This window comes from Dama dama, chromosome 12 (genome assembly GCF_033118175.1).
Source record: "Dama dama isolate Ldn47 chromosome 12, ASM3311817v1, whole genome shotgun sequence".
In the NCBI taxonomy this organism is placed as follows: Eukaryota; Metazoa; Chordata; class Mammalia; order Artiodactyla; family Cervidae; genus Dama; species Dama dama.
This window is the reverse complement of record NC_083692.1, coordinates 91285067-91300031: the sequence shown is the minus strand read 5'-3', so window position 1 is coordinate 91300031 and position 14965 is coordinate 91285067. Positions and strand designations below refer to the sequence as shown.

Genomic DNA, 14965 nt, shown 5'->3' with positions numbered 1-14965 from the left:
GGAGATCCAACCAGTCAATCCTAAACGAAATCAGTCCTGAATATTCATTGGAAGGACTGATGTTGAAGTTGAAATTCCAGTACTTTGGCCACTTGATGCAAAGAACTGACTCATTGGAAAAGACCCTGATGCTGGGGAAGACTGAAGGCAGGAAGAGAAGGGGACAACAGAGGATGAGACGGTTGATGGACAGAAGTTTGAGTAAGCTCCGGGAGTTGGTGATGAACAGGGAAGCCTGGCGTGCTGCAGTCCATGGGGTCGTAAAGAGTTGGACTCCTCCCCAGTGCCTCAGCAGTAAAGAATCTGCCTGCAAATGCAGGAGACCTGGGTTCAATCCCTGGGTCAGGAAGATCCCCTGGAGGAGGAAATGGCAACCCACTCCAGTATTCTTGCCTGGAGAATCCCATGGACAGAAGAGCCTGGCGAGCTATAGTCCATGGGGTCACAGAGAGTCACACACCACTGAGCAACTCAGCATAGCATATACAGAGACATATATGAAGGGGTGCACATATGCGGAGAGGAAGGGGCACTGTTTCCTCTGGGGTTTCTGGAAAGCACTCACAGAAGTGGGACAAGTGGACTGGGTTTTAAGGGATGAGGAAACTTCTGGAGGAGCAGCAAAAGGCATAGGGAGAAGCACGCTCAAGACCTAAGGATGATGATCTGCATACTTGGAAACGCCAAGTGTCTAGGAGGGCAAGAAGATGGAGGAAGGGCATGGAGTGGGGCTGACAAGGAGAGCTGGACCCCAAACGCCTGGTGACACACTCAGAATTACTGTGGGGTCCTCCTCCGGGCAGGGGAATCTAAGGCAGGCTGTAGCACAGATTGGAGAGGAAAAAGAAGAGTAAGAAGAGCTTGAACCATGGGGGAGTGGTATGTCTAAAAGAGGCGATGGGAGCACCCAAGTGAGTGAAGGGAATGTCAGAGCAATATTTCCTGCAGACAGTCTCACAACAAGGCATGACGATGGATCCTGGCATCTAATTTAACATTTTCTAGGCCCTAACTCATGACACAGGGGCATCGGGGCCACTGGTATGGTATTTATAAAGGGCTATTGCATGCATTACAACCTATGGCAATGTGGGAGCACCTCATGGCCTCTCTCCCTGCAGGAATTAATAGGGCTCCTTATGGGTTAATTTAGGCACTAGGCAGAATCAAGCTAAGTTGCAGGATTGCCAGGAAAATCACAGGTTTATGAGACCTGGCAGGTCTGCGTAGCACCTGGGCAGCCTGATCAGATGATGTGCTGGCTGATTTGGCCTTGAGTTTTCTGGAAGGAGGTTCTGACACTCTCAGGTAAGAACGGGGCAATAACAGCACTATGCTGACGGTTACAGGAGGCTCAGAGATGGGTTCTCCTTTTATAGATGGGAAAGCTGGGGCTCAGAGAGGGAACTGGCTTATCAAAGATGGGTTCTCCTTTTACAGATGGGAAAGCTGGGGCTCAGAGAGGGAACTGGCTTATCAAAGATGGGTTCTCCTTTTTTTTTTTTTTTTTTAACATTTATTCTAATTGAAGGATAGTTGCTTTACAATATTGTGTTGGTTTCTGCCATACATCAACATGAATCAGCAATGGGTACACATATGTTCCCTTCCTCTTGAACCTCCCTCCACAGTTTTCATTTTTCAAAAAGATCTAAAAATAAGTAATAACAAAGCTGAAAAAAATGTAAAAACCACTCAGTATTCTGTAATAACCTATATGAGAAAAGAAATAAAAAAAGAACAGATACATGTATGGGCTTCCCAGGTGGCTCAGTGATACAGAATCCACCTGCAATGGAGGAACACGGATTCAATCCATGGACCAGGAAGATCCCCTGGAGGAGGAACTGGCAACCCACTCCAGTGTTCTTCCCAAGATAATCATATGGACAGAGTAGCCTTGGTGCGGGGGGAGGCTATAGTTCATAGGGTTGCAAAGAGTCAGACACAACTGAAGCGACTGAGCGTGCAAGCACATATGTACAACTGAACCACCTGTAGCACACCCAAAATCAATACAACATTATAAATCAACCACATCCCAATCTAAAATAAAAATTAAATTAAAATTTAAAAATGTAAAAATTAATCTCAGCTTGCACCTAGCCACTATTTTAAAAGAGAATGCATTTAACCTATAGATAAGCCGAGGGAATATTGTCATCATAGCAATATTTCTTAATTAATCATCTATTTTATATATAGTATCAATCGTGTATATATGTCAATCCCAATCTCCCAATTCATCCATCTCCTATTCCCCCTTGGTGTCCATGTGATTGATCTCTGTGTCTGTGCCTCTGTTTCTGCTTGGCAAATAAGACAATTTATACCATTTTTCTAGATCCCACATATATGTAGTAATATACAATATTTGCTTTTCTCTGACTTTATTTTTTTCATTTTTTTATTGAAGATAATTGCTTTACAGAATTTTGCTGTGTTCTGTCAAACCTCAACATGAACCAGCCATGTGAAAGTGAAAGCGAAATCGCTCAGTCGTGTCCGACTCTTTTCGACCCCATGGACTGTAGCCTACCAGGATCCTCAGTCCATAGGATTTTACAGGCAGGAATACAGGAGTGGGTTGCCATTTCCTTCTCCAGATGAACCAGCCATAGGTGTCCAAAAATCCCCTCCCTTTTGAAGCTCTCTCCCATCTCCCTACCATCCCACCCCTCTAGGTTGATACAGAGCCCCTGTTTGAGCTTCCTGAGACATACAGCAAATTCCTGTTGGCTATCTGTTTTATACATGGTGATGTAACTTTCCATGTTACTCTTTCCATACACCTCACCCTCTCCTCCCCTCTCCCCATGTCCATCAGTCTGTTCTCTGTGTCTGTTTCTCCACTGCAAACACATGAAAAGATGCTCAACATTGCTCATTATTAGAGAAATGCAAATCGAAACCACAATGAGATATCACCTCACACCCGTCAGAATGGCCATCATCAAAAGGTTTATAAACAATAAATGCTGGAGAGGGTGCGGAGAAAAGGGAACACTCTTGCACTGTTGGTGGGAATGTAAATTGATATATGGAATATATATAGCCACTATGGAAGACAGTATGGAGATTCCTTAAAACACTAGGAATAAAACCACCATATGACCCAGCAATCCCACTCCTAGGCATATACACCAAGGAAACCAAAATTGAAAAAGACACATGTATCTTGAATGTGGAACCATGTTCAATGCAGCACTATTCACAACAGCTAGAACATGGAAGCAACCTAGATGTCCATTGACAGATGAATGGATAAAGAAGTTGTGGTATATATACACAGTGGAATATTACTCAGCCATAAAAGGAACATGTTTGAGTCAATTCTGATGAGGTGGATGAACGTAGAACCTATTATACAGACTGAAGTGAGTCAGAAAGAGAAAGATACATATTGTATTCTAACACATATATACAGAATCTAGAAAAATGGTACTGAAGAATTTATTTATAGGGCAGCAATAGATGCCCTTTTATAGATGGGAAAGCTGGGGCTTGGGGAGGGGACTGGCTTAGAAGGTCACATAGCTGATTAGCAGCATTCACCATTTGTGTCAGCAAAGCCACGGTGACACTGTTGCCACAGGTACCATGGAGAAAGGTTTACTTTTAGAGCAAACTCAAGTGGAAAAGGAGAATTAGGCTAGAGAGACCCAAGGCAATAAAACCATCTTTGTAAGCCACAGAGATTTAAGTTAGTAGCAATAAACAACGTACTCACATGGTGAAATATCTACAAAGTTTGGGTCGATATTGTGCAGCAGTTCCATTCTGGGGGATGGGCTTCCTTCACTAAAAAAGAATTTTTTAGAAAACATTAATTTCCTCTTTCAAATGGGTATGAGTAACTGTAATACTTCCTTTCCTTGTACTTATAGGAAATAACAAAACTGCCAGTTAACAACTCTGTCATGAATTCAGAGGCTTCCAAAATCTGTGGTTGTGCATCTTCAAGTAGCCATCACTTGTCTACATTGTCACAATGACTGAATGTTTACATAACAACTTCAGTGTCAAGCACATGACCATTATAAAGATGAGTTCTGTGACCCTTTGTAATAAATAATGTGACCGTATTTAAACATGACCATTCGTTACAGCAGTGAAATGAGAAATCCAGTATAGACTCCACACTGAACACTCACAGTGAAAGGAAGAAAAAGCATCTGCTAAGACGTCAGTGCCCATATCACCGATGCAGCATGCCTTTTAAATGAGCCCACATGAGAAAAATGAGTGTCTTCCGCATCTGAATTTACAGTGTGACACTTACATGCAATATAAATACATATGAAATAGTTTTAACTCTTTAAGACTTCTTTTCTTTAAGATATATGTGCAAATGCAATCACAACTCACATTAGTGTTGAAAACAAACCTGGAGAGTAGTTCAACCTACTCATGTTTCATATGAGAAAGGCACATAGTAAGTTATTGGCCAAATATTTGGTTGTGAGTGTTTCTAAAAAATTGGGAGCATAAACATCACCACTTGTACACAGGGTGTGCAAAAAGCACCCAGATCATTTTGCTAGTATAGACCCAGCCTTATGGAAGAAGTTCTTAGACATAATTTCAATCATTGGGGGACTCCTAAGGACTACTTGATAATACAACAAAAGGTTGTACTAACACTACAGGATTTGTCCACATCTGAATAACCAATAAAGCCCCTGACGTAACCAAGAATACAAGCTTCAATGTCCACATCCCAAACTCACAGTTAGTTGTCTACAGCAGTGGCTTAGGACTTCAAGGACTTGTAAATTTTCAAAAAATCTGGGTTTTGATCGGTAATGTTATATTTGCCAAGTAAGGAAAAGTTAAAATAAACCTCATGAATAAAAACCAAAACCAAAACAAGTTTCAACTACCATCACTGTCCATTATTTTACAAAATAAAGGTAATTTTAACAGCAACAAAAGTTAGGACAAATACAGTCTCAGAATAAGAAACAATCCTTTAAAGTGAATATATTTAACTTCTGGATTCTATAAGATTTCCTTTTTCCTCTCTACTCCATAAAATCCTCTAACTAGAGAGAGGAAAATATACAGGGATGATTCTAGGCCTGGGGGCCTAGAATGTGCATGTGGGGGGCTATTTCCTTGGACTCCTCCTCATTTTCTTCCTGAGACATTTAACTAACGACCTGTATATCATGGAGATTGTCAACCAATCCAAAATGACAGAAACTCGGGTTTCATCCCAGAAGCTCTGAATGTAAGCAGGGATGATAAGCCAAAAAAAAAAAAAAAAAGATGAATATAAGAAAATCGTAACAGAATGGTGATGTCTAATTCATGAGGTTAAAAAAAGCAAGCAAACAGAGCTAAAATCTGGTTGATAAAAATAGCAAGTAAGTCAGGAGGGGAAATCAGAATAAAAACATTTGAAAGTCTTTGTAGTATTTGGAAGAGGATACAACTGTTCATTAAATTTAGATTTTAGCAAAGTAAAATTTGCATGTTAAAATTCTAGGTAACTTAGAAACAAAGGTATGACTTTTCTGGACTAAAAATAGAATTCATTCAATCAAAAAAAAAAAAAAAAAAGATAAGAAAGAAGGTGGAGGAACTCCTAGATTTCTCATCTTTATAAGTAGAGCTCACTGGAATACCTCAAAGTACTAGGCATGGTTAAATAAAAGATACTTTTTCAATAATTTTTAAAGGGAATTTATCTGTATATCATTCATTTCATTTTTTCATTATTCAGAAGAGCCACAGATATTGCAAAATAATGAAACTTAATAGTAAGAGATGAATTTTGAACACTAAAGGTAGTGAGTAATCCCAGTGATGAATTATTTGCTGGGGAAAATCATCGCAGGTAGAATCTCATGATCCAGACAGGAGTGAAAAAACCAAAAGTCAACCAACCTTCTTAAGTCACGTATGTAGTGATGCTACTTTTTTTTTTTCATTTATTTTTATTAGTTGGAGGCTAATTACTTTACAATATTGTAGTGGTTTTTGCCATAGATTGACATGAATCAGCCATGGATTTACACGTGTTCCCCATCCCGATCCCCCCTCCCCGATGCTACTTTTTAAAATCTACTAATCAGAATATTTTGATAAGGATGTGGTCAGAGATATAAGCCAAGGAAAGACAAAATAAGACAAGTGATTTAAACAATAACCAAATACTATTAGAGACTTCAAGTTATTAAATGAGTCAAGAAAACTACATGTACATTTAAAGGAACTGAATAAAGTATCATAAATCTTGGGGTGCATGTGTGCTAAGTCTCTTCAGGGGTGTCTGACTCTTTGAGACCCTGTGGACTGCCAGGCTCCCCTGTCCATGGGATTCTCCAGGCAAGAACACTGGAGTGGGTTGCTATGCCCTCTTCCAGGGGATATTCTTGACCCAGAGATTGAACCCATGTCTCTTAAGCCTCCTGCATTGGCAAGTGGGTTCTTTACCACCAGGGCCACCTGTGAAGCACAAACTTTGGGTTACCCCACATCAAAGTATGAGAAGTTATTAAAATCCTTAAACAAGCTCATGTACCTATTCCCTGGGGCTAGTCCTTTGGAAAGTGATGGATTTTAGAAATATCTCCAGGTGAAATTTTTTTAAAAATGCATACATACATGTAAAGGGAAGCTAGTGATAACGGAAATATGATAAAACGTACACCAAACTATTAGCTGAGATGGGGGATGGGCTGGGTGACACTACAAGACTTTCATTTTCAACAGTGCCATATACAGTTGGCATGCATCATTACTGCAATCAGAAAAATTTTAAGATTCTTTTTAAGGTAGTATATAACTTGTGAACATTTTTATTATTTCATAAAGACTTTAAAAAGCATGAAAAGAGAAAACTCAGATAGTTTACAGAATTTGGGAATTTAAAGACAGGAAAATGACCCATATCTACGTTGTACCTGCAGTATTTAAACACATTAGTTGATTTTTGGAATTCAATTGCACGCTACTCACTCATGCTATCACACACTGGTAATAACTGATCATGTGATTTCCCTCTCAGCATGTAGAAATGTCCTGATATGTTTAAGATCAGACTTGCCTCTCACAAAAGGTAGAAAACCAGTAGAGGTATTATGGTCACTGGGTTGGCTCTCAAGTCTCAACACTTACGTCACTTCTTTCATTTTGGTAAAGGGTTCAGGGTCTCAGTGCCTGAGATGGAGGGAGTAAGAGAAAAAAGAGAAGGAGATGTCAGGGAGGAAGGAGGGAGGCAGAAAAGCCGGAGGAGGAGGAGGAAGAAGGAAGGAAAAGGGGCTGTGGGTTTCCTTTAACAGTTACGCACTAAGTTAGCAGGGATCACTAAAGCACTTACACACACACGCACGCACACCCTGCCTCCAGAAGGCACAGAACCCACGTGACTCATTTCAATGGTGACAAGGGTGCCGTACACTGATGCTGGGACAGAGGCGTAGACTCAAGTCACCTGGGGAAGAGCACGTGGAGACTAAGGCTGGTGGTGGGGGATGAAAGGAGAGATCACGAAGATCAACTCTGCGACCTTTGTGACTGTCTAGAAGACACTTTAGAGTCATGACTCTGCAAAGACCAGTGAGGGTAGAGAGACGCTGGTCAGAACGAGGTGAAGCCCATCATTGGCGAGGGGAGTCCTTCATGCCCAGGAAGAACACCTCCCACCCAGCTCAGCTCCCATTGTCTGCAGGCATTCAATCTCCTCAGAACTGAGAACTGAACGCCAATACTGGGACACTGGTACCCTGGTTATTGGGAAGGATTATCTATTGCTGAATTAATATATTAACGCTCTTTTTTAAATATGAAAAAAAGAGAAAAGTTCAGTTAGTAGCTGCTGAACATTTTTTGGTACAATTTAAAAACACTCTTTTCTCAAGAACTCACAGATCCTTGGCCACTTAAATTTGCATAGTCTCTAATAATCATATATTATAAAAAGAGGTCTCACTCTTGTACCTGGAGGGGAAAATGCTCGGGTTTTTTTTTGTTTTTTGTTTTTTTACTTTTTCAATGTCTTTTTAGGGCAAACCTTCCCTACTATTGTCTTATTCCCATTCCTTCCCTGCACTTTTGGAAATTTTTGACATCAATAATCTCCATTTGTTTATGCATGTTCCTCAATTCTTTATGTTAAAATATATTTCATTTTAAAATGTCTTATCTTTTCTTCTTTTTGCCACTAAATGTCCCCAAACAGTATGTTTACACCAGTTATTCTCAATTTGTATCACAGTAAAATCACCTAGGAGCTTCTAAAATCCAGATGCTGTACCTCATACCAGTAGCATCACTAGGGGCGGAACCCAGGCATCAGTATAACTCCCAGATGATTCCAACATGCAGCCAAGATTGTGAATCACTGGCCTGGGGCAGTGCTTCTCAAACTTTAGATTACTTGGGGCTCTTGTTAAATTGTGGATTCTGATTTATTAGAGCCAGGGTGAAGGCTGTCCAGGAATCTATATTTTTAACAGGTTCTCCAGTGATATTGGTCTGAGGACCACACTTTGAGTAGCGAGACTGGTGGAAATTTCCTGGAGTCCTCTTACTGGGGTCTGAACTTTTCTAGAGTTTCCTAAATTAGAAGCTCATTTAGATTAGAGCTGATTCTAGAGCTGTGATTCTCAGTCTTGGCTACACAATGCAATCAGCTGGGGAACTTTAAAAAATACTGATGCTTGAGTTCCACCATAAGAGAACGATCTCATTGATCTGGAGTTCAGCTTGGGCATAAAGATTTACAAAAGCATCCGAGTTGATTATTTTGTCAAATTAGCTTTACTGAAATATAACTTACAAACCATATGATTTATAATGTTTTCAAGGTACATCCATTTTATAGTATGTATCAGTACATCTTCCTCTTAAATGGCTGAATAATAGTCATTGCATGGATATATCACAATGTCTGTATCTACTCATCATTTTATGGACATTTGAGTTGTTTCTACATTTTTTGCCTATTATGAATACTTATGTATAGGATTTTGGATGGACTGTTGTTTTAATTTCTCTTGGGGGTATATCTAGGGGTAGACTTGCTATATCTACTTTATACATTTAAACTTTTAAGGACCTGCTAAACTATTTTCCAAAGCAGCTGCACCATCTTACACTCTTACTAGCTATGTTTGAGCATTCCAATTTCTCCCTATTCTCTTCTTAGTGGTACTTATAAATGTATGTCTTTTTAATTACAGCCACCCTAGCTGGTATGAAGTGGTATTTCACTGTAGTTTTTGATTTACATTTTCCTTTTCATGTGTATATTGATCATTTATATAACTTCTTTGGAGGAATGTCTATTCAGAGCATTTGCTCATTTTAAAAACGGGCTATATATCTGTTTATGATCGACTGCAAGTATTCTTAATATATTCTGAACACAAGTCCTATATCAGATACATGATTTGCTAATATTTTCTCCAGTTCTGTGAGTTGCTTTTTACTTCCTTGATAGTATAATTTGCAGAAAAAAAAGTTTAAAATTTTGGTTTAGAACAACTTGTCTTTTCTTTTGTTGCTTTTTGGTGTTTATTCTAAGAAAATGCCTAATCCAAAGTCACAGAGTTTTGCTCTTATGTTTTCTTCTAAAACTATTTTAAATTTAGTTGCTACTTTCATGCCTATGATCCATTTTAAGTTAATTTCTGTGTATTCTGTGAGGTAGGAATCTAATTTCATCCTTTTGCATGTGAATATCTAGTTATCCCAGTACCATTTATTGAAAAGATTCTTCTTCCCAATTGAACTATATTGGCATCCTTGTCAAAAACACAACTCATTCTCCCAATTTAAAAGTGGGAGGAAAAATAAATAAATAAATAAAAGTGGGAGGAAAAACTGAATAGACATTGTCCCAAAGAGGAAATGCAGATGGTCAATAGGCACATGAAAAGATACTCAACATCGCTAATCATCATGGAAATGCAAATCAAAACCACAATGAAATATCATTTCACACCTGTCAGAATGGCTATCATCAAAGAGAATACAAATAAGAAATTCGGTGAGGACAGGAAGAAAAGGGAACCCTCATACACTTTTGGTGGGAGTGCAAATTGGTACAGCCACTGTGGAAAACAGAAGGGAGGTGTCTCAAAAAAACTAAAAATAGAACTACCATATGACCCAGCAAATTTATGATTGCCAAGATATGGAAGTAAGTTTTCACCAACACATGGATGAATAAAAAAGATGTGGTATATATACACAATGGAATACTATTCAACCCTAAAAAAGAAAGACATTTTGCCATTTGCAACAACATGGATGGGCCTGAAAGGTATTATGCTAAGTGAGGTAAGACAGAGGAAGACAAATACTGTGTGATACCATTTCCATGTGGAATCTTAAAAAGTACAACACTTCAGCAAGTGGTGCTGGGAAAGCTGGACAGCTGCATGTAAATCAATGAAGTCAGAATACTGCCTCACACCATACACAATAATAAACTGAAAACTCCTTAGAGACTTAAATAGAAGATATGATACCATAAAATTCCTAGAAGATAATATAGGCAAAATATTCTCTGATATAAATCGTACCAATATTTTCTTAGGTCAGTCTCCCAGGGCAGTGAATAAAAGCAAAAAGAAACAAATGGGACCTAATCAAACTTATAAGCTTTTGCAGCAAAGGAAACCATTGATAAAATGAAAAGACAATCTACATAATGAGAGAAAATATTTGCAAATGATGCTACTGACAAGGGCTTAATTTCCAAAATATACAAACTCAGTATATAATTCAATAACAAAAAACCAAACAACTCAATTGAACAATAGGCACAAGACCTAAATAGATAGTTCTCCAAAGAAGACATAAAAATGGTCAATAGGCACATGAAAAAATGCTCAATATCACTAGTTATTAGAGAAACACAAATCAGAACCACAATAAGGCATCACATCACCCTGGTCAGAATGATGATCATTAAAACGTCTAAGAATAACAAGTGTTGGAGAGGGTGTGGAGAAAAGCAAGCCTCTCTACACTGCTGGTTAGAGTGTAAATTGTTGCAGCCACTGTGAAAAACAGTATAGAGGTTCCTTAAACAGCTTAAAATAAGAGTGGCAATACAATTCAACAATCCCGTGCCTGGGCATATATCCTGAAAAGATGAAAGCTCTAATTCAAAAAGATAGCAGCCCAATGTTCATAGCAGCACTGTTTATAACAGCCAAGATGTAGAACCAACCTAGTGTTTACTGACAGATGAATACATATATATATAAACAAAATGCGGCATATATGCATATATATTACACATGGAATAATACATAGTCATAAAAAAGAATGAAATCATGCCATTTGCAGCAACATGGATACCATACTAAGTGAAGTAAGACAAGGACAAAAATGTTACATCACTTATATGTGGAATCTAAAAACAAATGAATCTACATACAAAACAAAAACAGACTCACAGATACAGGAAACAAATTTATGGTGACTAAAAGTGAAAGGGGTAAGGAAGGATCAATGAGGAGCTTGGGACTGTCAGATACAAGCTACCATATATTAGACAGATAAACAACAAGCTCCAACTATACAGCACAGGGAACTACATGCAATATCTTATAATAGCCTACAATGGAAAAGAACTTGAAAAAGAAAAATATATACATATATACACATACGTATAAATGAATCACTTTGCTGTACATCAGAATCCAATGCAATATTGTAAATAAACTATACTTCAATTTAAAGATAAAAAATACAACAAACTAGTGAATATAACAAGAAAGGAGTGGACTCACAGACATATAGAACAAAAGAACAAGCTAGCAGTTATCAGTGGGGAGAGGGCAGGTGGGACCAGAGGTACAAACTATTATGCATAATATTCTTGTATGCAAGCTACAAGAATATATTGTACAACATAGGGGACAGAGCCAACATTTTATAATAACTATAAATGGAATATAGCCTTCATAAATTGTGAATCTCTACAGTATACACTTATAATTTATATAATATTGTACAGTAACTATACTTCAATAACAAACGTACACATAGATACAGCTGATTCTCACACACAGTTTAGGATGAGAATCAACAATCTCAAGCCTTGCTATCTGAGGGCACCACATCTCATTATATATTCTAAATTCTTGATTTTTTTCTGTAGAACAAAAAGATGAGGGCTAAGCTTTTAGGATATTTATGTAATGAGCCTATGTATAATTCTATAAGACTTCCTTTCCTTCTTGAAAGGAAGTCTTAGTGCCTCAGAAAACACCTTAAGAAATCTATTGATAACTTCCTACATCTATTTCCTTTATATACCCTTGAATAAGTACCCTGAACACAAACTTTTAGTATATTATACAATTTCTTCCTTAAAGGTGTATGTAACAAAGTGAGCTATGGGGTGGGGGAAATGTTTTCTATATTCAAAACAGTTTCCAGCAATATCAACTGTATAATCATCACAATCTTTGCAGAATAAATAATGGCCCCATAAAACTCATTAAATGTTCATGGGATTGATCACTGTTATAGCGTGGTAACTTTTATTTTCTAACATATCTATTGATATGTATTTATAGGTAATGCTACAATTATTGTGGTTTTTCATGATTTATTTGGATATCACACTTCTCAAAAGTTTCATTTCCAAAGAAAGCACTAGAAAGCGGACAATACTAATTGCTTCAGTGGTTTATGGTCTTCCCTCCACCAGTTCTGAAGGCTTCACTGTCTCATGTGCAGCCCTGCACTGTCTTTAAGAGCATAGCTTTTCAGGGTCTGCATCTCAACTCCACAAGATTATATAAACTTGAGCCTTGTTTTTCTCTCTAGCAGGAGGTGGATTAAAGTACCTACTTTCAAGGTTGTATGAGAATTAAGTGGGGAAACATATGCAAAGTGCTTGGGCTATATAGTAAGTACTGAAAGACTAGAGATCTCCTCAAGAAAATTAGAGATACCAAGGGAACATTTCATGCAAAGATAGGCACAATAAAGGACAGAAATAGTATGGACCTAACAGAAGCAGAAGATATTAAGAAGAGGTGGCAAAAATACACAAAAGAACTATACAAAAAATATCTTCATGACCCAGATAATCACAATGGTATGATCACTCACCTAGAGCCAGACACCCGGGAATGCAAAGTCAAGTGGGCCTTAGGAAGCATCACTATGAACTAAGCTAGTGGAGGTGATGGAACTCCAGTTGAGCTGTTTCAAATCCTGAAAGATGATGCTGTGGAAGTGCTGCATTCAACATGCCAGCAAATTTGGAAAACTCAGCAGTGGCCACAGGACTGGAAAAGGTCAGTTTTCATTCCAATCCCTAAGAAAGGCAATGCCAACGAATGCTCAAACTACCGCACAATTACACTCATCTAGCTAGCATGCTAGCTAGAGTAATGCTCACATGCTAGCAGAGTAATGCTCAAAATTCTCCAAGCTAGGCTTCAACAGTACATGAACCATGAACTTCCAGATGTTCAAGCTGGATTTAGAAAAGGCAGAGGAACCAGAAATTAAACTGCCAGCATCTGTTGGATCTTCAAAACAGCAAGAGAGTTCCAGAAAAACATCTACTTCTGTTTTATTGACTATGCCAAAGCCTTTGACGGTGTGGATCATAACAAACAGTGGAAACTTCTTCAAGAGATTGGAATACCAGACCACCTGACCTGCCTCTTGAAAAATCTGTATGCAAGTCAGGAAGCAACAGTTAGAACTGGACATGGAGCAACAGATGGTTCCAAATTGGGAAAGGAGTACATCAAGGCTGTATACTCACCCTGCTTATTTAACTTATATGCAGAATACATCATGAGAAACACTGGGCTCGATGAAGCATAAGCTGGAATCAAGATTGCTGGGAGAAATATCAATAACCTCAGATATGAAGATGTATCACTGTTATGGCAGAGAGTGAAGAAGAACTAAAGAGCCTCTTGATGAAAGTGAAAGAGGAGAGTGAAAAAGTTGGCTTAAAACTCAACATTCAGAAAACTAAGATCATGACATCTGGTCCCATCACTTCATGGCAAATAGATGGGAACCAGTGGAAACAGTGAGAGATTTTATTTTCTTGGGCTCCAAAATCACTGCAGATGGTGACTGCAGCCATGAAATTAAAAGACGCTTGCTCCTTGGAAGAAAAGCTATGACAAACCTAGATAGCATATTAAAAAACAGAGACATTACTTTGCCAACAAAGGTCTGTCTAGTCAAAGCTATGGTTTTTCCAGTAGTCACGTATGGATGTGAGAGTTGGACTATAAAGAAAGCTGAGCACTGAAGAATTGATGCTTTTGAACTGTGGTGTTGGAGAAGACTCTTGAGAGTCCCTTGGACTGCAAGGAGATCCAACCAGTCCATCCTAAAGGAAATTTAGGATGGATCCTGAATATTCATTGGAAGGACTGATGCTGAAGCTGAAACTCAAATATTTTGGCCACCTAATGTGAAGAACTGACTCATTGGAAAAGACCCTGATGCTGGGAAAGACTGAAGGTGGGAGGAGAAGGGGACAACAGAGGATGAGATAGTTGGATGGCATCACTGACTCAATGGACATGAGTTTGAGTAAACTCTGGAAGTTGGTGATGGACAGGGAGGCCTGGTGTGCCTCAGCCCATGGGGTCGCAAAGAGTCAGACATGACTGAGCGACTGAACTGAACTGAACTGAATAAGCTGGGAGCTTAAAAACGATGACAACACCTTTTGTTGCAGAATTCAGATCCTGAGTATGTAAATATGGAAAGAATATAATCACAGAGACAAGACTATAGCCTAGATAAGCTACATAAATAATATGTAAAACAATGGAACATTAACATTCCTATCTTTCCCTCTTGGCAAGAGTTCCCCTTAGAAATACACTGATGTAGCTATAACTTTAATTTCTAAGACATATTATGATATTCTTTACCAAGTGAAAGTCTCTTTTGAGAAAAGCATCAGTGTCAAATACCGCCAAGTCACACAGTCCACTCATGAACT

At 38.5% G+C, this 14965-nt stretch overlaps 1 protein-coding gene across 3 annotated transcripts in view; it reads right to left on the bottom strand.

Moving 5' to 3' along the window:
* ARSB (arylsulfatase B) overlaps positions 1–14965 on the bottom strand; it is a 158955-nt gene that overhangs the window by 54578 nt on the left and 89412 nt on the right. For all 3 annotated transcript variants that reach the window (XM_061158101.1, XM_061158102.1, XM_061158103.1), the window contains exon 6: positions 3731–3801. In XM_061158101.1, coding sequence (XP_061014084.1) covers positions 3731–3801 — 71 coding nt within the window. The remainder of the gene's footprint in view (positions 1–3730; positions 3802–14965) is intronic.